This window comes from Apaloderma vittatum, unplaced genomic scaffold (assembly GCF_000703405.1).
Source record: "Apaloderma vittatum isolate BGI_N311 unplaced genomic scaffold, ASM70340v1 scaffold16676, whole genome shotgun sequence".
Taxonomy (NCBI): domain Eukaryota; kingdom Metazoa; phylum Chordata; class Aves; order Trogoniformes; family Trogonidae; genus Apaloderma; species Apaloderma vittatum.
The window spans coordinates 68,391-93,303 of record NW_009721417.1 but is presented as its reverse complement, the minus strand read 5'-3'; the positions used below and the strand labels follow the sequence as shown (position 1 = coordinate 93,303).

Below are 24,913 nucleotides of genomic sequence, written 5' to 3'. Positions count from 1 at the left end.
GGTGAGGGTCTCTGGTTTTTTTGTGTGTGCTGGGTGACTGGTATGAGACCAATGGGGCTTGTGTGTCTGTGGTGCAGGAGCTGAAGGGACCAGAGTGCATGTGCCTTGTGCACGTATGTCAGCGTGCGCAATTGCTAGCAAAGACCAAACTGAACTAGCAGCGGGCACAACAAAAGATTTGGGAGCTGGGAATTTGAGTGGCTGTGATCCTAGGCTGGATGCTGAAGACACCAGAGGGTCTTGGAGACGGATGCAGAGAAACCAGGAGGTCCAAGACAGCTTTTGGGAAGACCATGGTTTCTGGGGCTTGGATACCAGTGAGATTCTAGCTCTTGACCAGCTGCCGGGTGTGTCAGCACATGAGGCAACTGGGAAATCAGTAGATCCAGGAACCAGCTACTGGGTAAAGTAAGCCTAGATCCTGCAGTTCTAGTGTGTCTAAGCTGAGCTACTGGAGGGATCCGCCTTTATTTCTTTTCTGTCAATGGTGTTTCATCCTGATTAACCAGAAAGGATAATGACATGATTTTGGTGTTGGTTGTGTTTTCCTGTATTTTGTTTTTTCTTCGTGTGTATATGAAACTCGCCTGTTGGGAATACATACTTCTCTCTGCTGTGGCTGGACCTCAGGACACAGCAGCCTTCGCAGGGCTATCAGATAAGACAATTCCTAACTTCATGGATACCTGCCCCATAATGTGATTTTTTTTTTCCTCTTTATTTGCAGGTCAATGCCAAACTGTACAGAAAGGTATGATGTGACTTTGCTTGCTGCCCTTGGAGAAACTTGAAACCTGAAGTATTTCTTATTTCCTGATAAATTTTTCGATGTTGGTGCTATAGTAGGTCTTATTCCTAGAGAGACAGTCTTTTTCACACAAAGTAGGATTTTGCCTCTGTGACGATGTTGCTTGTTAACAGCCAGAGACATTAGCGCTTAAATGTAGACCCATTACTGTAATGGCCAGTAATTTTATGAATACATTTATTTCTTCCTTTTCACCTTTGAGTGGGTTGAAGGTATTACCAATTTTTTTACTTCCTAAGACCTCTTAATCTGATTTCTTAAAATGTTTTAGGTTTATGAGAAGTTACATGTAAGCACATTTATGAACCTGCTTGCCTGTGTGTCAGGTCCCAGCATAACTTCTGATCTCTCTGGGCAATTTCAATCAAACTTCAGAGATGGGCTGCAGTTTCAGAGATATTAAAGTCTTACAAAGAAGACTTTGGGCCAAGCAAAGAAGACATATGTCTTACTGATACTTTCCATACTAAAGAAAAAATCTTTGTGATGTCATATCTCATCAGTGAATCCATACTAAAAGGCAAGGACAGGGGAGAGAGTGATATTACAAATACACTTCGCTTAGGAATCTGTTTTTCCCACGTTAGACACTAGCAAATTCACACTTCAAGAGGAGGTTTTTCTTTCTTATGGGTTCTCTGGTGTTTAATAAACTCAAATTGTATTCTTATTTTAAATCAGAAAATATTTAATATGAGTTTCCTTTGGAAACCAGGCTTTATTAATTTTGGTGATTTTCAAGACATTTGTTAAATGAGCTTCCATGTGAGCCCAGCACTCCAGTGCTTTCTGGCCAGGGATTTGTCCTTTCATTGTTGTTTGTGTATTGAATTAACAAAATAAGTGTTATCTTAGGAACAGCGCTTACCAACCGGATAAACTCTAATGCCTCAACAAATTGTCAGATACCATTTGAATAATGAATGACATCTACTTGCCTCAAATTGTTTGCAGTCCGTCTTGGAACAAAACACATTTTCTATTATCTTTCTCTAAGTGATTTTAGACATCAGATTAGAGACTATTGTGAACTACCTCTAGTCTGTCTGTGAACAACAAAAAAAAAGTTAATTGAACATGTAATTATTATGTTGTCTTTGAACTGTTCAGAGGGCCAGTGATGTTATTTTTCATATACTCATCTCCCTTTCACAGCGAAATGTGTGGACATTGCCTTAAGTTCTTGTACTGATGTTGCCTATACTCAGACGATGTATCCTAATTTTCTGGATCAGAAGTCTCGAGAAGTGATTGAGTACAGCTCCGAGTACATCCTTATCAGTGTGCTGCACAACTTGCTCCAGGGAGAATGCAATCCAGACCTGAGGCTCCTGGGCTGCTCAGTGCTGGCCCCGCAGTGCAAAAAGGACAAAGCTATAAAGCCTTGCAGGCGTGTCTGTGAAAACCTGAAAAAAAATTGCCTCCATGCCTTTGATGCAATAGACATGGCTTGGCCTTACTTCTTAGACTGTGATCGCTTTTTTGCTGAGGAAGAGGAGGGATGTTTTGACCCACTGGCAAAGCTACGAGGTAAGGAAGGAGCTCTGCTGACACATCCTACTTATCTAGATGGGAAAGGTCTCTTCTCACTCAGCTTGACATGTCTGTGGCACAAAACACCTCCACTTGTCATCTCAGCTTGCTGTCTTTATGGACACCTCTAAGGTGTGATTCATTTTGTTCCACCTCTTTTAAACACTTAATTAAGCTGCTCAAGAAGCATCTGTTTCTTTCTCTCGTATACAAAGAGCATTAGGACAGGCAGCTCAGAGCTTGATGTTTGGACAGCCAATGTGCATTTAGATAGGCCCCGTCCTATGTGATAGCTGTCTGTATATTTGAAATATTTTATTTAAAAACTGAAACTTGAATGCACTCATAAATTCATGACTACTTGACAAGCTTAGCAGCTCATTAAAATAATCTCATTAATGATTGTCACAGACTTTTGTTTGGATGAAGAAGATCCAGACAGCTGAATACAGCAGAATCTCATAAAAATGAATTTGAACCACCAGATTCAAAGGGAAAAATCTACAGGCATTTTGTGACTAAAATGTGTTAAGCATGCCAAAGGCCAAATTATAACTGGAGGTTGCACAAAGTATTTGTCAGTGTGCATATACATTAGTATGATTTTGCAAACAAAATCTGCCACAATAAAGTTTAAGATGTACTACATAGATTTAAGGTTTTCATTGTGGCTGTATTTGCTATAACTCTACTACTGAAAAAAGTGCTTTGCAGAGAAGTGCAGGCATTCATACATTCCTCTGAGAACCACGGTTTTAAACTCTGTTATGATTTATCTTTGCAGGAGAAGTAGACATTGAGGAAGATTTGCCTTCAGACTTGCCAGCAACCTTTATTCAGTTCAAACACCATTCCTATTCCCAAATGGTGAGCATGTTGAAGAAGACTGCTTCTAAGTGCCCCCAAATTGCAACAACGTACAGCATAGGTCGCAGTTTTGAAGGGAAGGATCTTTTTGTGATTGAATTTTCAACCAAGCCTGGACACCATGAACTGCGTGAGTTATAACGATGTTGTTCAGATTGTCTGAGGGGACTCTAGCTTACCCAAACGTGAAAACAGGTCCTTTCAATAGAATATCACCTATACTGTAAAAACCATCAGTTAATTTCTTCTCTTTTGTGCTCCTGAATTACAGCAGTAGCTGATGATTTACTGTAGCAATTAGTGTCCAGCTGAAATTTCCTAATTTTATGACCTCTGTTTATGTCCAAGGTTGACATTCCTTGTTCCTAGATGTATGACCATGTACTTGGTTGCAGTGATATGGTTATTATTTATTCTTGCCCAGCATTATAAGAAGTTGGGATAGTTTTCTGTTACTGACCTGTCCTCTCCATCATCTACCACTTCCTCAGTCTCCTTTTATTTATCACTGTACCATCCAGCCTGACACACTTCTTACAAGTAATGCCTGTCCCTAGTGTGAACATAGTCAGTCGTATCCTGAAATATGTACTATTTGTGAGAAGGCCTCAGATACAGAAGGATATTGACATAAAAAAAAAAAAAAGGGCAATGCAGTATAGAAAACAATCTTCCTGAACAAAGATTGAGGTCAGTGCAATACCTGTCAGTGTAACTGGTGAATGATACCAGGAATTTGTGTTATTGTAGCACTTGAATGACTTTAGGATACAAGTCCTCACAACTTTTCTGCAAAGAGGAATAATGCTGGTCTCTATTTTGTAGATTCATGACTGAGAAAGCCAAGACCAGATTTTTAATGTTCTAAATTCTTTAAAATGCAGATTATTTTATCGGCAGTACTAGGTATTATTTTCCAGTTACCAGCTCTCAGCTCAAATATAGTACCTGACTAAATCTGGGGGACTGCTATGGCCATTGCTGCATACCGAGAGTCTCAAGTTGCTTCTCATCAGACTATCTCCAGCATCCAAGCAGCCTTAGCAGAGTAGCAGAACTGAACAACTGACTTAATACTTTGTTGAGATCAGCATCTCAGGTCCATCTACTCATGTCCCCTTTGTGTTGTGCTACAGGGGAGGTAAAGACTGTTGTTAGCTTTATTTGCTACTGGCCATGCTGCCTTGCATGGTGTAAAGGTATTTTTAGGCGCCTTTAAACCTGATCAAGACCCCAACAGACCTCTTTAGCAGAGCAAGTTCTACAGTACTATTTCCTGGCCTCCCATCCTTCCTGTCTTGTGTAAAGAAAAGAATTTGCACATTTCTTTTTCAGGTGATACTCCATTTGCCAGGAAAACACAAAGCCTATGAATCAGGCTTTCAAATTAAAACTGGATATGGTGTGATAAAGTCAGGCTTGATGGGACTCTGAGAAACCTGATCTAGCCCTGAGCAACCTGATCTAGTTAAGGATGTCCCTGCTTACTGCAAGGCTGTTGGACTAGATGAATTTTAAAGGTCCCATTTAACACAATGCATTCTATGATTCTGTGACAAAAGGTTTAACATGTTACTTAGCATTTTCTTTTAAATCTGCTTCTTCATGCTGCTCAGGACAACATAAAAGAGGGTGGAAATAGCTCTAGAGCTGGAAATTTTGCCAGCCTGAGCAAGCTGGCATACTAGCTCTGTGCCAGCCCTCCTCCAGTGTTTGCTGCTTAAGGTTGGCCAAGATCAAAGATGAAGATGAAGGGATAGACAGGAAAGGATGTCTCCAGAGTGCATCTATTTCTGCTTTCCATTAATCTCTAAGGAAGGATGGGAACTGAGAAAATAACTGCAGGGAATTGTGAAGTTATATGTTTCTAATAGTCTTATTCCAAGGCTATTTAGCCTAAAAGCTAATTTATGTTTCAAATAGAGGGATAATATACTTTACATCTATAGGTCATTTCTAGGGTCTGTAAGAATACATGGCACTGAAGCCGCCCAAGGTAAGTGAGAGCGCCAGGGGTGTATTTTGCTTCTTCCAGCTATGACTTAACATTTTTGTTTGCATCATTCCTTGTTCACAGCTAATGGCGAGTCCAGCAATGACCGCCTTTTACAGTTTGAGATCCTGAAAATATGGACTTACTTTATTTCCCAGTATTTAAATTGTCACTGAACTGACTTATATTGGGAGGGAAATTTACCTGGCACTGGTGTACTATTTACAGGAACGTATCATCAAATTAGTGTAAATAAAACTTTTTGACTCATCAGTAAGCTATTTGGGTTACTCTGCTTTTGAATGCCATCCAGGTATAATCAAATTAAAACATCTCATTATTTCATATTCCACAGTCAAACCAGAATTTAAGTACATTGGCAATATGCATGGAAATGAAGTTGTGGGAAAAGAGCTGCTAATATACCTTGCACAGTATCTGTGTTCAGAGTACCTGCTCGGGAACTCCCGCATTCAGACCTTGATTAATAACACCAGAATTCATCTCCTACCTTCACTCAATCCTGATGGGTATGAACTGGCTGCAGAAGAGGTAAAAGACTTTTTAAAAGGAAATGTTCAGAGTTTCATGTTTCTAAAATTCCCCATGAGAAACGACAAACTATGAGGGGAGTGTCACATATGGGAGGGAGTGTAACTAACCAGCAGCCAAAATCCCAGGCTGTTTTGGTGGTAGGTTGCTTTTCAAAGACACTTTGAACAGAGTTAAGAGGAAATCAGAGGCATGTTTGTCATTTTTGCTGCCTGCATGCGATGATGTGAGAATGACTGTGTTACTTTTTCACACATTTAGCACTCTCTGCTATCAGTTCTAGAACAAAGTGCCCACTCACTCACCGTAATGACTGTTAAATTATTTTATAAGGAAATGTAGTTTAAGAATGTGAAACAGATGTTCTTCCTCTTTAAGAAGAGCAGGTATAACAAAAATGTACTATCACACTTTTTGTAACGAGTGGCAGTTTTCAGGGATCAGCTGGTGTCTGAGGGAGACCTGTGAAAGCAAAACCTATTATATTCTACCTGACTTTCTTCTCCTTTTTGCCTCGCTTTTATCACTAGCACCATTAGCACAAAAATAGGACCTTTCTCTTTCTGTGCTGCTCATCTTTTCCAAGATAAACAATTCTGTGGTGAGGTCTGTCTTTTGCACAAGTCTGGGATTATTGCATTCTGCCTGATTCTGTCTTGGAGTGTCAGCTGTATTTTCTTTTTCTTCTTCTCCTCTGACTCCCTCTGCATGCTGCTCTGTACTGAGTAAGAAGCTGGGTTCTCTCACGAGTCACATCACTGGTGAGTGAAATGCTTCCTGCATGCTAATTAGTGCACTCAAGAGGATAAAAAAATACTAATAAGTGTGCTTTCTTGACATTATAGGCATTTCAGTTTGCTTCTTTTAGAACTTCCCCTTGATTAAAATGTTATTTTAAACTGTTTCCACAAAGTGATACTTTGAGATAGGAAGTTATTCTGATATTGGCTTCTGTGTTACAAATTAGGGAGCTGGTTACAACGGATGGGTCATTGGACGACAGACAGCTCAGAACTTGGATCTGAACAGAAATTTCCCTGATTTGACATCTGAGGCTTACAGAAGAGCTGGGATTCGTGGAGCCCGTCTTGATCACATCCCCATTCCACAATCCTATTGGTGGGGTAAGGTATGAATTACAGATTTTATAAATCACATATACTACAGACCAACTCAGGACTAAAGAAACTGAGATTGCTTAGTTAGAAGCTATTCTCTGGTAACCAGATTTTGTAAGTAGGATTAAACTGGACAGGATCAGAATTAGCATAAAAAATCATGGTCTGGCCAAAAAGGCAGATGTCACACATCACTGGAAAAAAATTGTGGATAATTTGGATTTTGTGATTTTAGATTAAGAGTAATGACTGTTATGAGGGGGTCACAAGTGTGCAATGATTCATCATTAATGATTTAAACTGCAGTGACATACAAAACACCTTACAAGTTTGGCTCTCATGGCACTAAGCTTTGCACAGCTTTGATGCAATAGTTGTTTCTGCCTTGAGAAACATGCAAAGGCTTCATGTGAAGCTGTGTGGCATCACCTTCCACAAAATGGATGTCTATAAATGACTGTAACCAGCTGGAGCTATGGAAACAGCCTGGCAAGGTGCAGTGGTGCTGGAAAGAGAGTTGCTGCTGCTTCCAGTCCCAGGGACCAGAATGGGGTCTCACGCTCATCATCACTAAACTTCACATTATGTGATGTCCAGGAATGCCAAACTCAGTCTTACCTGTACCACTGGTAACCAAGCAGCCCCCAGCACTATCAACTTGCAACAGGTCTTAGTTCCCTCTGGAAGAAGAAACATAGGAAAACAAATAATTAGTTCTGATAATGGAAACTCTGTTTTTCTTCTAAACTCATTTTGTTCTAATTCAGTTTTTATTGCTAGCACAAAGCCTCAGACAGGTGGGAAACAGGATTGTTCCAGCAGCTGGTGTATTAGCAGAAGATTTGAGAGACCACAATTCAGTTTTCTACTTTGTTGCAGGTGATTTTGTCTGAGGCCAACTCTAAATCCCAAAGGCATCTCTGATGCTGCCCCAGAGTTTTGGTACCACATTTCATAGTAGTGAAATCTGGATAAAAGCACCTCATTTCCTCAGAATAACACATGTAAGAAGATGCAAGGCTGTGAGAAGCCCAGTAACATGCACAGTATTTGACCACTGATTTTTGACATAAATAAACTCATGAAGTTTATTCTGTTTCATGCATTTAAATCATTCAGATCCCAACTCATGTCACCAGACTTCTACATGAGTGTAAAGTCACAAGCCTAATAGTTTCCACTTTTTGATTGAATAATGACCGGTAACAGTGAGCTGGTAAATACAAGTAGAGTACAGAGCCTCAGGTGGGAAACCGTCTTTGTCATCCTCTAAAGCTGGGACTTTTGGCTGGGGATGCCCGTGTTTCACAGCAGTTCTCTGAAGGTGGCTCACTTCAGTATCTGTCATTCTGTTCCCCTAGGGTGAAAAAATGTTATTTAGTTACTCAGGAACCTGCCGGCTTTTGTAACACAAACTAATGTTTACTCAGTAGAATATGCTGAATCAAAAACATATAGTAAAACAACAGTCATTACAAACATATACATATATATTTCTAGCTTACTGTGAGCCACTGTTATTTCAGATGCTCTCCCAGAGCCCATCTGTCTTGTTCAGTTTCTCGCAGAGTTCCTGATTGGAGACCAAGTGTTGTCTTGCTCTCAATCTTGTCAAGGCTGGCCATTCCACACACCTGTGGGCCTGTTACCTGCCAGGCTTTTTTACCCACATCTGTGTATGTTCTTTCTCCTGGGGAGATACTTACAGGGAGGTGTTCCCCGTCTTAGGAACATGAACTCATAGCCACTTATTTCAGTTCTGCCAAGGTTGTATAGCTCAGGCACCAACCACTGCCACGAGCCTGTCTGCAAAGGTATGGCTGATGAGTCCAATTGTGTCTGCAACATCATGCTTACCAGACAGAGTCCTTTCTTTTCATGGCCCTTTGCAGAATCAGTAGTGCCAGTCTCCTGCAAGCTCTTTCATGGACGATATTGTTCCCTGAGCTACGCGCAGACGGGATACTGGAGTCCCTGGCATGTCTACAAATGTCACTGAAAATGCCTTTAGTTTTCTATAGAGGTATCCATGACAGATGCTTTTACCCTTTCAGGCTGGACATAACAGCTGCACAGTAGATTTTGAGGTTTGAGGGAAAGGATGGAGATATGCCTGCAGCCATGTATTCACTCTCTCTCTGCATCCAAAAGCACAGAGCTGAAGGCCCAAACACCACTGAGGAAGGACAAACATGTCTTTGACCCCTCTCTGTACCAGTACCTGGTGAAAGCTGTGAGCTTGTCTCACACTGTGCAGCCCAGGGTCACTGTAATTCTCTGGATTTTCTGGCTCTGACCTCTCTACTCCCTCCCTGAGTGCTGCTTCTGCAGGTCTTTGCAGGTCCTTCTGATGGTCTTCATGGTTCTATATGGTAGGCAGCCACTTGAAGAAGTAATTCTTAGAGTCACGCTTTATCTTTCTTGGACACTGTGTAACATCACAGCAGTTTATAGAGGGTTGGAAGCAGACAGCGTTACATTTCTCTCACAGTTACCTCCACTGCTGCAGTGTGCTGGTTGCCCCGGGATATCAGCACTGACAAGGGGCCAGGAGGCCTTAGCACACAACCAGCCTCTGAGCTCTGCCTCAGTGGGTACAGACCCAGGGTTATAGATATATCCCTTCTGCAAACCTTTCAAAGTAAGGTGGTGATCCAGTGGTTCATTCCTTAGAGCACTGCACCTCAGGAAACCTCTAAATTATATCCTGCCCCCAAAGTGGATCCTGTCCTGAACAACACCCGAAGCATCTCCAAATCCATGTGCTTTGCAGAACAAATGAGGGAAACAATCTGCCTGCGATCCGAATGGTACCACAAAATCTCATTGCTGACCACAGTTTCACATGGTTTAGAAATGTGGCAGTAAACAGTCTCGCAGCCTGGTACCCCTCTCCTCTGCTGGTGGTATCACAGCAGAACCAAATCAGCTCTCCTGTAATGAGCTTCAGTTTTGTCAGGAAGATGAACCTGCAACTTTTACAGAAGTGGGCTTCATGCATACAAAAGCATAAGATTGGGTGTTTCAGCACCAGTCTCTCAGCTTTCATTTACTTAATAGTGTTTATTACCTACCTTATCAAAGTAAAAATCTGAGTATTGCAGGGCATTGTGTAAAGATCACAAAATGCAAAGCAAGTTCCCAGCCAATCCCAAAAACTCAGGAGAGCTCCTTCCTCCCTGCAACCCTTGTTGTACAGAATGTTTTGTTCCTGACTATTATAAATTATTATAATAAATGGTCTGAGTGTTCAGACTGAGAGACTTTAGGCTTCATCTGAAATTAAGTCAATTAAATTGGCTTGATTAAAACAGAAGTTGGAAGTCTGTGCCAGTGCAAGCTGGCAAAGTCTTTAGGAAAATGAGTCTGGTTGCTTCTAAAAGGGAAAAAAGAAATCTTTGAAAAAGCCATGGAGACAGTGACTAATTGCAGTATAATTCACAGAAATGAAATTCAGATTTAAAAAGGTTAATGGTCATTCCCTATACTTATGCAGAAATAATTTATCTGTTTTCTAACTGTGCCCCAAATTGTTCTTTTGAGATTAATACTTTAAAATTGATGTCCTCTGACTAAATAGCAAGAGACTTGGTGGAAAGAAAAAATCAAAACTTGCAGAACATACATTAAAGGAAAAGTCTATGAATACTCAAAGGTCAGAGTGACACAGATAGTACCTGCTGTCATCCAGTGGAGCTGAACCAGAGTACATACATTTCAAAGCCTTAATCACAGTACATGGTGTCACTGAAGTACTATAGGGATAAAACTAATGACATTGAAACCCATAATTTTCCACAATATTTGCTTCAATGTGATGCAGCAGTGTCTCGTGGGTGACACAGGTATCTAGCGAGTGATCAGGAGGAGGGACTGAATTTAGGATCTCTCTAAACTAAACTGTGCCTTTCACCCTTGCCCAATGGATTGCAGAAGCAACTTAAAATCTTCTTACTAAGGCTCAAGACTGCTGTTTGGAAGCAGGGCTGATTCTGACATCAGGCGTGCCCTCTCTGGCCAGGCTGCAGGAGCTGGGGCAGCTGCAGGCAGGGAGCTACCAAGATTTTGGGGCAGCATCCTCCTGGGGAGTGCTGGTGCTACAGAACTTGAAGGTTATGGGCTGGATACCAAGCACTCAGCTATCCTGTGAACCCCCAAACGGGGACCCATGGGGCCGGCAGTGCCACTTGCAGCCCCTTAAAAGCCATCTGGGATCTGCTGCTCTTCAGAAGAGGTGGGCTCAAAGCATGAACAAAGCGCTTTCAGAGTTCAGGGGAGAGTGGCTGCTTCAGTCTCAAATCCCCTTGGGGTAAAAGCCGTTTTCAGACCATCTCAGGGCAGGAGAATCAGAAAAGCAAATACTTTGACCTCTGCAGGCAGTGTTCTTTGGACACTGCCAGGTTCCTTGTCATGAAACCTCATAGACTGTTTTCTTCCTCCACCTATGTGTTGTGTCAGTGGGTGTGTGAGACTGAAAAAAGTGAAGCACATTTGTCCTTTCTTTTTGCAGTGCCCTTTAAAAAATGTTTTTCGCGTCATTTGCTTCCTGGAAACTCCTGTCTAATCCTCCCAATTATGCAAAAAATCCACCTTGATTAGTTTTCTGGTGTGCAAAGTACATTCTGTGTGTTCCTGAGCTGGTCAGACTTTACCTGTTACATCTCGTTTTACATTTCATATTCCTCTTTATAATACCGAGGTTGAAGGCATTGCAACATAGAGATTCAGAAGCTCCCACTAAGTTGCTAGGTAAAATGGTCCTGGCTTATTTCTCCTGAGGATAAGCGGCACAATCTGAGTTGTGTCCGTACGTTAACCACAAACTGCTGATTTCATGATTCACCTTAAAGCAGTGGGAACCCTCAAGTTTCTATTTCTTCCCAAGTACAAGATACAGACTTTTAAGGTAGCACAGCTGCAGTGGCTGGAGGCTCTAGGTCAGCCCAACAATTACAGAGTGGCATTTTAAGGAAACCTGAAAATTAGTAGGACTCAGTTAACAACTGAAGGGACATAACTTCATGCCTAGATTAGGAATGAGCAGATTGATATCTTCTTAAATCATTCCAGGTAAAACTGTATTCAGACATGGCTTTTCCCTGAGGCCCTTTGCTTTCTGCCTCATTGCTGGGACCTATAATACATCCATAGTACATCTTTCCTTGTCAGTTTTTTTTTCTGTGCTATCCAGTGCATCCCCAGAACTGTGGTTTGCCAATAGCAAAATAAGAACTTATCCAAAGCAAGCAAGAATTACTATTAATGCTACCCTAATTTATAGGTCTTTTGTTTGTTTGGGGGGGTTTTATTCGTTTATTTGTTTGTTCTGTTGTTTTTTTCCCTGTAATTGCTGACTTGATTCTCTGTTACTAGTCACTCTGGGATCCTGGCTGGCTGATTTTCTAACAGCTGGTGGGATCGAAGCAATGGGTGATATGCAGCATTAACAGCTCTATATAGATGCTGGCTAAGTCCATCATAACAGATCTTGCTAACTTTTATTAAAACCTGCGTATCTTGTGCAAAGTAGAGTCCGATTTAGCAGCCTCGGCCCTCGTCTGCTTTTCCCCTGGGGAATTCACAAGCTGCGAACTTCAGCTCCTCCAGGGGCACCCATGTGTGTCTGGGCTTACAGGGACCGGCCACCAGATGACAGTGTTACCCCTAAAGATTAGCTATCACCGGAGCAGGTCCGTGAAATTACTCCTCAGGAAAAGGAGATGAAGGAGCCTCCTGCATGCTGGGGGCAGATGGGTGCCTGAGCATCTTTGGGAGTCCAGTGCCCACTCCCTTGGCTACTTTTACTGGGCACGGACTATCAGAAAGACCAATTTTGTGACTTGTTTGCAGCAGTTCACTGCAGGGAAACTGCAGTCATCGCTCTGTTGGTATACATCAGTTTTAATTTAATTGCAGATGAACCTGGACCAAAGGATAACAAATGAGACCATGTACTTCTGGCAAGTGCTGATAATTACAAATTGGTCTCTGTATTCCAATTTATCTATCCAAAGTCAGTCTTGCTGATTCAGAAATTAAATTAGATAAGGAGTTTGGTTTAAAAGAAGTGGTACACCACCTCAAATTTTTAGGCTTAAAATGCTGCTGTCATCACTTTGAACTGCTGAAAATGTCACTGCAATAAAAAATTATTCTGCTGTCAAAGTTTCTCTTTCTTTTATTTTCCCCCCCACCCAGTTTTTCCACAGTGACCAGTGTGTCTCCTCTGTTCCCTGGAACAAACTGATGCTCTTCTCCCATTAACTTTTGGTATGGAAGAGACAGAAAGCCTCAGCAGTCTTTCCCAACATGCTCCTTTCTCTGCTGGGTTTCATCCTGCCCAGAATCAACCCTCTTTACAGCTGCACAACTACTCACAGTTTTTCAGTTTTTGTTTTGTGTTGTTTTGGTTTTTTCCCTGGATTTCAGGTGGCCCCTGAGACAAAAGCAGTCATGAAGTGGTTAAGGTCTATTCCGTTCGTACTCTCTGCCAGTCTCCATGGAGGCGAGCTGGTTGTGACTTATCCTTATGACTACTCAAGGCATCCTATGGAGGAAAAAATGTTCTCCCCTACACCTGATGAGAAGGTAATATTGTTTTTGCAGGATGAACATATCAATATTGTTTCTGCCTGTGTAACTATAGGAACTTTCTCTTTTAACAAGTAGCAAATTTTGATTTGTTTAGATTGTATACACATGTATATATGTATGCACTAAATATATAATACATCATAAGTTTATATATATGATGTATATATGCATACATATATAAAATATGATTTATACACTTATTTAATGTACTTTAAAATGTAGGAACATTTACACACTACGAACTTAATTTATAAAGAATTATCAGTATTTTGTGAGGTCAAACATGATTTCACAAGCTGTAGGTTAGGAAACGTCAGACTTTTGCTATTTAAAGGGTGTAAGCTGTAATATTGTTACTACTGATTTTCAGAAGAAAAAGAACAAACCTGACCAGCAGTTATTTTCTATAGGAAAAAAAAAAAACCTGGCTGCCATATGGTGGCAGCCTTGTAACATTTATTCCAGGCCAGATGAATAGGAATGTTTTTTTCCCTCTTGTCCCTGGAAAGTTCCCCATTTGGGACTCACTGTAAATCTTCTGTGAAATTTTTTGCCATCTTTCCCATTTCCCTTTGGTTTCCTCAATCTAGTATTCATTGCCGACATGCCCACTAGGAGAACAGCCAGTTTTTCAGCCTTCTAGCATGTGTTGAAGATGTCCCTGGCCTCTTAAGAAAAAGTGGATCTTTATAGAAAAAACAGCCAGAAGTTGATCTTTTAACTTGAAGCATCTGTTTTCTTTGAGCGTATCTCTGGGCTGACTTCTTCTGAAGTGATAGTTCTCACCAGTACATACTACGTATTTAAATATTTATTACTAAATAACGTTTTCTGTATCAATCCATTTCTTCTGAGCTGTACAGTACCTGCTGCCTATGCATGCATGACAATTATTTAGCAGTAAAATAAACCAGGCACTGCACAGTAAGAAGCCCTTGTAAGAAATATCTAGTGGGTGATAATGAAAGTTAAAAAAGCTCTTGATGAAGACTAGGGGAAGTCATAAACCTGTGCGCTTACTTTAGGTGACCCTGCTCTGACAGAGGGATTGGACTAGATGATCTTTTGAAGACCCTTCCAGTCTCTAACGTTCTGTGATTCTGTGATCGTCTGGGCTAGAGGTATCCTGATTTACACATAAGTGGTGGAGGAATACAATTGTGTGTGCCTTATTAAGCAGTTCACCAGTTGACTGGAACAATATCAGTCCCACCACCACCTCTTGTCATGATGAGCATGAATACTAGTGAAATGATGCAGTAACATGGACAAAGTGCTCCATCCCAATGCACTGCACAGCCAGACATGCCCTGGTCTGTGAAGGTGTAAGGCAGGACCTCACGCTGGTGACAACTGCATGGTCAGTGACTGCAAAGCCTGGGAAATTAGCTACGAACTTAGAGGTTTAAAATGTACAGAGGAGGGCTGGAGATGTCCTCAATTAAAACCAATTTTTCAAATGAGTCAGCACGAGAACCTTCACAACACTATCACTACCACTTTAAATTTTGCCCAGAAAGCTATAAAACCTGTAGCTGTGAAGTGACCTACACTTAAGGAATGTCACTTGCAGCTGCTGCGGCCAGAGAATCTGCATCCTGAAATATAGCAGCATGTTTTAGCTGCCATGCATTAGCCATAACCCTTGTTCTGACCACTGACCTGTCAAATTTGCCATGGAAGGGTAGACAAGGCAAGTTTGCACCCATGACTGCAGCCCAGGGTGAAATGATGCAGCACGGACAATGGCCAGAAATCAAAAAGTTAAACTCTGCAAAGTATACTCAAACCAGGTTGCCCTGTCTGAAAATACATCTGGATGCTGCCGCCTCCCTGTGTCCCTCATGATTTGTGTATGGTAGCTCAAGAATCCTGCTACAAGACACTGTGGATTTCAAGCCACTTCATCTTGCATCACAGCCTGGTCTAGTACCTGCTGAGACCAAAGAGTCTCAAAGCCAGACCATGTTCTTACATAGAATCATAGAATCATAGAATGGTTTGGGTTGGAAGAGACCTTAAAGATCATTTAGTTCCAATGTTCCTGCCATAGCAGTGACACCTTGCACTAGACCAAGTTGCTCACCCTGTTGCAGCCTCCCAGTACTTAAAGGGGGCCTACAGGAAAGAAGCAGAAGGATGTTTTATCATGGGGTGCAGTGATAAGACAAGGGGTAATGGCTTCAAACTGAAAGAGAGTAGATTTAGATTAGATATGAGAAAAAACTCTTTTCTGTGAGGGTGGTGAGGCACATTCCTCTATCTGGTTCACCCCACCTAATTCAGAACTTTCCCATTTTTTCTGGTTTTGTGGAAATGGATGTTTTTGGCAGGCTCTTGTTGTTTTGTGTAACTCAAGAAGCTGCACTGACGGCTGTGCTCACCAGGCCAAAAAGATGTGCACCAAGTCAAGTTCACTCCCTTTGCTGAATAGAAATATTCCATCCTCTTCCCTCTCCCTGAAAAATCAAACCTGTGACAGTCAGTGGGGTAAAAGTGTTGGCCAAGGTAACAGCACTGACCTCATTTCACCAGGTGAAGTATCACGCTTCCAAAGTCACAAGATTTCCTCTGTATTTTTTCCCTTTCTGTTCCACTGTTATGTACCTAAATGGCTTAAGTTTTTTTGAGGTTCATGACTAGCCACACATTAGCTGCTAAGTGATAATAAGTATATTGTTATCCAAGCACATTTTAATTTTTTTTTTTTTTTTTGTCAAGTTCACTTGATTTGGGCTTTCTCACTTTTTCTTCTCGCTACCACACATCTTCAGTCACTTGCACTGGTGGCCAGGCAAAAACCTTATGCTTCTTCATGTGAAACAAGACAAGAAAGACTTGGTCACTGTAAATAAAACATCTGCAAATGTCTTTGGGAGAGGTGAAGAAATACTCCTAAGACACATAGGCACCTTCTAAATTTTTAGCAAATATCTTTCTCAGAAAGTTCAGAACTCGAACCAAATTTGTGCAGAAATCAAAGCTATTGGGCCTGGTCCAAAATGATTGGCAGTAAAATTCTAACATACTTAAATAAAATCTACTTCTTTCCAGTGGAACTTTGAAGAAGACCTATTTGTCTGGGCTGAGCAATACTTAGATACATAGAAACTCACGTGATATATGGAACTATTTTATATCAAGTCAGGAATTTTAGTGTCTGGTCATCAGAAGTTTTTTTGTAAATTGTCTTTACGCTTACAGAATACACTTTTTCTATCTTTTGTTAGTAACACACCTGATACCATAATTGGCTCAGCTTTGTGATTATTAGAAACATTCATAAATATTAGATCAAAGTTGTGTGCTTGGTCATTTTTGTCTTTATCCTTGATGACAACATCAAGAATAAAGTTTTAGGATCACTTCTAAAAATAGGATTTTAGCCACCCAACTTCTTGCATGTGTTGTCTTGAGCAATATGCAATGAAATTCATGATGCTGAGAAGTAGGATCCAGTAGCAACCAATAATTGCTGTCATTTCACTGATGAAGTCTGAAATTATAGCTTTTGTATCTGAAGTTCAAACAAACAAAAAGGAGAGGGGCAATCTCTATACCAAGTTGGAATAAAGCAGCAGGAGAAAAGCAGCAGGAACCTGATTCAAAGAAATTATTTCCGCAGATCACTGCTGTTTCTTCTGTCTTCACTACATGTACCTGTCACTTTTCCTTTCTTGGTGGTGACTCCTCTGCTCTTCATCAGTATCAACACTTAGAAAATCAATGGTGACATCCTCCATCACCACATCCTATCCTTCACTATTTAGGAATGGTTTCTGTCCCACAAAGTAGGAACTGTCATTGAGATTAAACTGGCAGGTTGTCCTGTGTGAGTGATAAGCGCAAAGCAAATTGACACTGCCTATTTTAAAAAGCAGCAGCCAGTCTGAAGATCTGATTGGGCTGAGGCTGATGTAGGTATTTTAGGGTAAAAATAGCAAGAGTTACAACATAACAGGGAGAGCTAATTTCAGCTTTAAAACCTGGGACTTGATGTACATCTGAACAAGCCCTCTGCTCCTGCCCCAGATGATAGAGTGAAGACACATATTGCAAAATCCATTGGTATTTTATGTTGTCTCTGGCTAAATGTATTGGACTGCAGAGAAGGACATTGGAGAAGAAGACAAGTGAAAACTTCCTGGCAAAATACCCTTGCATGGAGGTTCACCCCCTCTCTCGGCCTTGAGGACAAGTGGGTCTCATTGCCTGGGCTTGCAACAGCAATAGCAGCTCACAGCAGTGACACAGTTTACACTCTATAAAAGCAAATGCATTTCAAAACCTTCTGTTACAGGTGTTTAAAATGCTGGCTAAAGCCTACGCAGATGCACATCCAGTCATCTCCGACCGATCTGAACTTCGTTGTGGTGGAAGTTTTGTAAAACGTGGAGGTATTATAAATGGTGCTGAGTGGTACAGCTTCACTGGAGGTAAAACCACTTTACCATCATATTGAGCGAGGTAAAACCTCTATATGCCCTTTATGAGACACAAGGATTTGAAAGAAATAATTTTATTCATTTCAGTTTGCTTTAGGTCAGACCCCTGCAACTTGTAAGGGATTTAAGTAACAAAATCTAAGTTGGTAACACTTATATTCAGATACCATGGGATGTGATCAGCCCTGGTATGACCTGAGGAAAAAAGACAAGTTATACAAGGGTCAAATCTGTTAATGCATACAGTATCCTTCTAGTTTTCAAATCTGAAATGTATAAATAAATGCTTAGTGCTGTGCTTTCATTCCTTAGTGGCATGAATTTGAATCCATTTCGCAGACTACAAGCTTTTTCGTTGGGTCTAAATGAACTTTTTAAGGGAAAGCTACAACAGAGATAAACATCCCATTCATTTGTGCTTAGGTTGCAAATTTGATTTTCCCAATAATAGTATTTAGTTTTCTTCAGTATTCCTGAAATATTGACATGGATCAGTCTTCAGAAATATTCAGCAGTGCTTTAATTGTGTTTTCAAATAGGACTCAGATGGATTCCCAGAGTGTTTTGTTGAAACTAGGCATTTAGAAAGCTTTGGGGCATGAGTGAGAATTAGGTTTAAATATTTTTGACTTACATTCTTCTGAAAATTATATTCAGTGTCTTTTGTACAGAAACAGTTTTGAACATGCTAATGACAAAGGTCATCTCTTTGCTGGTGAGCCTTGGCAATCACCTCTGATACAGCTGATTATCCAATTACCACGATTAACCACTCCTTATCTCTGTATCTCTACTTGTTGGTCGGATGAATAATAATTTAAAAGGATGCTTTTTTGCCTGAAAGAAGTCTCATTGTTATTATATAATTCACAGTTGAAACGAGCTGTAGAATTCTGAATATGTTGAATAATTTTTATATATTGGCCATGCACACTCTTTGCAGCAAATGAACTCTCACTCATGGAGACTGCCTTCAGCTGGTTACAACAGCTTGTTCGTGATCATTCTGTTTTTCCTTTTTAAAACTATAGGTATGGCAGATTTTAATTACCTTCACACAAATTGCTTTGAAGTTACCGTGGAAGTAGGATGTGAGAAGTTTCCTTTGGAGGAAGAACTGTTTACGATCTGGCATGAAAACAGAGATGCCCTTCTGAATTACATGGAAATGGTATGGGTTGGCTTTTACAGACCTTTGTGCTCACAGTTTTTCTTCTTCATAGATTGTCAATATTCATTTCCTTACTGTTTCCCTGGTTACTTAGCAAGATCTCAGTTATCACATTCTGCCAAGGCCCCAGTGCCTCAGTTTGTCTACCAGGACACACAGATGATATTGTGCCTGTATGCAAGAAGGATGGAGATTGAGGGCTATAAAGGCCTTGAGAACAGTAAAGAAGGCAATTGTCTGTAAATACTTTGTGCAACATTATAAATTAACTGTCCAAAATTTAATGCTAGAGAAAGGTCACATATTTAGAAAAACATGAATTGACCTTTCTCTTGAAGAATAAACCAACAAGATCTGCTTTCCAGAGAGCTTCCTGGAAGTGTTTCCTTTCCATGTTCCATGTTTGTGGTCCAAACCCTACTGTGTGGCAGCAGAAGATCTTCCTAGAAATGTTGCGTCCACATTTTTCAGCTTGATTTCTTTGTGAAAGTAGGTGAAAAAAGATCTGAAGCCTCAGCTTCTAAAGGAACAACTGTAAGTCTGTGAGTATTAAAAAACGCCTTTTAAAAGTCATTTTTAATAATAAGTTTAAGCTCAGCAAAAACAAATACCTCACTGACAATAAGTAAGTGAATACAGAAACAGAAGTTGCTCAGCTTTCTTTCAACCATTAGTAGATTAGCTTTCTGTCATGCCTTATTTTGATAGAGTACACAGTAATTTAAAATTGTTAGGAGTGTTTTTATGGCCTTTCTAAGCAACCTCTTGCTACTTGTGGTAAGTATTATCATTCAATAAAGTCTACAGTGCAGACCACCAAACTCATTTCATTTTACAGCTGTCTGATGAAAATGAGTTTTAGTGAATCCAAATGGAGCTGGGTTAAATCCATATATATTGCAGTTGAAGTCTTAAAGATGTAAAGATTTTATAGTGTGAGATACTGTAGAAGTCTGTGCCGGAAAAGCTTTTTGAGTAAATGCAGGACAGTAAGCAAAACAACTTTGTAGATAAGGATGACTGAATTACTCCTGATATGGATTAAGTCTGCCATAACCAATTCAAACTTTTCTTATTCTGATATATACCAGGCTGTTTGGGGTGTGTACAAATCTACTTGGCTTAACACACAGAAGTAGAATTCATTTTCATAAACACCAATCTCTTCTCCCAGTCAGAAGTGAACCAAACCACTCTCTCAAACTTACAGGGCACAAACATGAGGCAAAACGAAAAATAGCATGTTTACTAAAGAAAACCAAATAAACATGTTAAAGAAATTTTGTCTTTTTTATCCCATCATGTTATAATTGCAAAATTTTTATTGAAGTTGGATGAGGTCATACTATTTTGAGTGTGTCTACACTCTAAATTGAATTTAGGTCTGAGATGACTCTTCTGGCCAGATTTATCCACTATCTATATGATAAATCCTCAAGTTCATGCTGAAAAGCAAATTGCACTGCTTCATCATAACAACTCTTAAGGGACAGTTTTCAAGTCCTTATGCTTAGTTGTTCCTTAACCCTCCAGTGAAAAGCTCCACTCGGTACAGAACGACTGTGTAACAAGAGCAGTGAAAATAGCCTCACCTTAAATTAAAAAAATGCTGTCACTAGACTAGACTTTAATTTTTTCCAGCTTCACATTAAGAATTACTCTAAAGTTAGGTATTTTAATGCTTTTTCTAAACATCTCTTTATTCCAACAGAAAAGCAAATATATTTTCCATTGTTTTGATGTTTTTGTTCTTTTTTCTATTCTTTTGTGAAAAAGGATAATGGGAAGGGAGAAATGAGAGGAAGAGAAAGGAAGGGGGAAGTGAAATAGAGAACAGCTCAAGTGAATCACAGCAGTTCAAGTGAAAAACTAAAATGGAATTACTTTTCATTTAAAAAGATCATATAGAGTTTCCAACAGCAAAAGTTTTCATTTTGAAAGGTTGCAAAAAAATAGAGCGTTAAGAGGTTGGATGTTTAGATACTTGGATTTTTTTCCTGTTTTATTTTATTGAACTTTAAATATAGTGAGCACTTCATGCATCCCCTTATATGACAGAATTCACATCGCTCTTCAGTTTGTCATCAAGCATGTTTCTTGTCAGCTCAAGCATCTCAGTTCTGTGCTTGTAGGGAAGGGAAAAAGGATATTATACATAACTGCTATCACGACATTCTGACATGTACTAAAGTGTAGGCAGCAGCATGATGATGAGTCCCAAGCAGCTAAATTGATGCTTTCTCATTTTGTATAGAGCATCAGATTGTTTTTTAAAGCCTTAACTCTTCAGCTCTTTGGGACAGGCATTCAGAAACAGTCTTTAAATGCTGTGGTCAGATCATGAGGTGCCAGTGATCTGTGCAGAGAAGGGTCTCTCAATGCAGATCCACACCCCTGGCCCCAAAAAATCTCTGGTTCAGTTAACCTTTTCCTTCAGCCCCCTTATAGCCCCCAAAACAGAGAATGTGATCTGAAGGGGTATGAACACCTAAGAGCCTCTCTAATGTGTTGAACCTCTTGAAAGTTGTTTCCTTTCTACAGGCATTTTCTTGCAGAAGATGAAGAGGTGGTACTGTAATAAAAAATTCTCATCTAACTTTGCTTTGCTTTGCCAGGTTCATCGTGGCATAAAAGGAATTGTATCTGATAAGTTTGGTAACCCAATCAAAAATGCTCGCATTTCTGTCAGGGGCATCCAGCATGACGTCACCACAGGTAATATTTTTAGCATGAGCTTTTGTCTGGGGCAGGGTGAAAGCACTGAGAGCTTAACCTGCGGAAGTCTTGTAGTATATGATAGAAAAGGCACCTCAAAGGAGAATTGAAGGCTCAGCTGTGGGTTTGTTTCTAGAACAAGAGTGAAGACGTATCAAACTGGCTGTTGAGCCTGTCGTGTCTCCGGGGTGACATAGTCCTTGCACTAAAACTTTCACCTGGACCTGCCTGCTGTCCTTCAGAGTTAATGTGTCCTCAATGAGATTCAGAAATCTATCTTTATGTTTCATGTTTGAGGGAATATGGCAATAGCCCTGCTCAGGGGCTGTAACTCCGCACGTGGAGGTGCAGAGCCCTGATAGAGTAAATCAGCTGAAAAGTTGCGAGGTAAAGACAGAGCAGAATTCGCAGTCACTGACAACTGGAATAACTGCAGTCATTGAAGGGCCTGCAACTTCTTCTATTCATGTGTCAAAGCACAAATATATGCAGTTTTTGGACAATAGTTGTATCAAATGTAAAAAACTAGAATGTTACATTATGTTCACTTTATACCTGTCGCCAGCTGGTAAACACGTATTGAGGCATATGCAACTGTAAATTCTCACAGCCATAAAGTTCTGAGCTTTTAGGCTCTCACCGAAATCAATGATCTCGTTTTATTATTGATTTCAGTGAGAACAGGGGAGGCCATAGGAGTGCAAAATAGAAGACATGAATGGTAACATTTTGCTCTAATGATAATTGTTGAATCAATTCAGAAAGCCAGAATGGTTTATAATGTACTGGATGCTTTCCAGCTTTCAAAAAAACTGACATTAGAGGGGATACAATAGTGGAGATGATGCAGATTCTTGAGGCTGGTGGGAGACTCTGGCATGAATTAGGATCTTTTTCAAACTTCTTCCCAGACAATGGCTTTCCATTGGCAGTGGACCTTTAAAGAATTAAGAATTAATTTAACAATGTGTTTACATTGAAGGAAAAAGGAGCATTTTCACTTGAGTTAGATGGGGTTAAGAATGTTGTGTGATTAAAAAGGCTTTTAATTTCAGTGTTGAAAAGACTGAGAGATTCCATGAGAAAAAAAGCATTAATACAACATTAACTGAGCTAAGAAACTTAAATTCAGAATAAAGGAAATATAAAACGAAGAAAAAATTACTCTGTTTTAAAAATCCCTGCTTTTGCCTGCAGGCTCTAACCTTTAGCTGGAGGAAATTTACACCCATTTTACTCTAATGGCAATTTATACCAGCTGCAGCTCCGACTCCGTAGTTTTATGTGCTATAATGTCTGCAAAGTAATTGAATGTAGTATAATAAAAGTAGGGTTTTCTTAGGCCCTTAGACATGCTATATATATATATATATATTGCAGCCTGGTTCTGCTTTCACTTTCTTAAGTTTCACATAGTTTAGAATTCATTTGATTTCTTTGGAGTTATTCTTCTTACCCCTGGGAAAGCAGCATGAAGGAAAATTTCCCTTCCCTGCGATACAGGCACAACAGTTACAGACATTTTGTATGTGGATTTTACTCCATTAGCTACAGAAGGCCAAATTTTCACAGGTGGAGTCTCTTCTTGTCATTCACGAGTTTGCATCTGATTTTTTTTTTTCAGAAAAAATCTAAGTAGCCCCAACTCTGAGATCTTTTGAAAACCTGCCCCTTTAAATGCTTATGCATGCATGTGTGCGTGGGTATGTAACCATAAATGATGCAAGACTGAAAATTAAGCTCAATTTTATTGTGTCTTCCCCCTTCCTAAGCTGCTGATGGAGACTACTGGCGACTCCTACCCCCAGGCACGTACATAATCAGCGCCCAAGCAGCGGGGTACAGCCGGGTGATGAAGAGGGTCACCCTTCCTACCAAGATGAAGCAGGCTGGGCGGGTAGACTTTGTACTGAGACCTGTTGAGACTTGGCCCAACAAGCTCCTCCGCCGCTCGATGGAAGACATGTATGATCCGTACGACCCACTGGAACTTTTTGACCCTTACGCCCAACACCAGCAGCCTGAGGCTCGAGGTGGGTCACCGCCAGGCAGGGAGAAGCCGTGGTGGTGGTCTTACTTCAGCTCCCTAGACCTGCACAAACCTCTGTGGCTGCTCAAGCAGCACTGAAGGGCATCAATGGTGCTCTGCTCTCCTCCCTTCCGCCCGCCTCCAGATGCCTTGGCTGCTCTTGACAATATTTAAGTCTGTTTCATTCGAAAATACAGTGTCAATTCAAGCACGCTTACTTCTTTCGTTTTCTCTTCACTCAAAACAGAGTATATTCAAGTGTTTTTCTGTATTAAAGACAATGGTGCACAGCCATTCCAAGGCCAGGTTTTATGCTGGTTATTTTTTTGGTAGTGTTCTGTACGTCTGCCCACGTAGTTAATAATCACATTCATTATTTATTAGGTTCTAAGTACCTGCAGGAAAATATTCCTGATCCTTTAATGCATTTTTGTACATGTCTTACTACATTAAGGACTGTATACTAAAAATGACTTCCAGAAACATTAAGAAAATTCTTTTCTTTACTCTTTTTACAATATTTTAGCATCTTGCATTCAGTTCATTAACTCTTCTAAAAGAGCTCTCAATGATTTTTTTTTGATTCCATTGTGTGATATTACCATTGATTTCAGATAGAAAATCATTAGGAATTTGGAAATAAATCTTCATTTGAATAAATAACATGTTCAGTAGGATAGGTTGCTTATAAGCAGATCAGTATGAATAATAACATGTTTTCTCAAGTAAATTTTCAGAAATTATCCTTTGAAGACATATGCATTAAGACTGCAAAATATTTACAGTCTTCCTCCTTTGAAATCTTGCACTATAAGAAAGTCCATTAAATCTAGAAAAATGTCTGGAAAGTAAATTCCATTCCAAGGTGTCTGAATATCCAATTTTTATGATATTTAAATGGTAATATACTTTGATTAGGTTTTATTCACTTAATCAAATAGATTTTTAATCTATTTCAGCGAAATACAGAAGAATACTTTTAGTACTGGAAATATATCCTGTGATGTAGAAAAATACATGACATAATTTGTGAGGAATTTAGATTAATATGTGACATATTACACTGAAGTCATTAACATCACACACCA

At 40.1% G+C, this 24,913-nt stretch overlaps 1 protein-coding gene across 1 annotated transcript; it reads left to right on the top strand.

The window, feature by feature from the left end:
• The first annotated feature begins 731 nt into the window (after positions 1–731).
• CPZ (carboxypeptidase Z) lies at positions 732–23,924 on the top strand. The gene is made up of 10 exons (XM_009871391.1): positions 732–751; positions 1,964–2,338; positions 3,126–3,338; positions 5,557–5,753; positions 6,721–6,882; positions 13,301–13,459; positions 17,766–17,901; positions 18,942–19,081; positions 21,697–21,796; positions 23,569–23,924. The coding sequence occupies exons 2-10, from the start codon at positions 2,020–2,022 to the stop codon at positions 23,922–23,924; spliced, it is 1,782 nt and encodes a 593-aa protein (XP_009869693.1). The 5' UTR covers positions 732–751; positions 1,964–2,019.
• The last annotated feature ends 989 nt before the right edge of the window (positions 23,925–24,913 follow it).

Coding starts and splice junctions, on each gene's coding strand:
- CPZ (XM_009871391.1), top strand. CDS start 2,020: ATGTATCCTAATTTTCTGGATCAGAAGTCTCGAGAAGTGATTGAGTAC. Junction 6,883..13,300: donor AATCCTATTGGTGGGGTAAG/GTATGAATTACA, acceptor CCTGGATTTCAG/GTGGCCCCTGAGACAAAAGC. Junction 19,082..21,696: donor TTCTGAATTACATGGAAATG/GTATGGGTTGGC, acceptor TTGCTTTGCCAG/GTTCATCGTGGCATAAAAGG.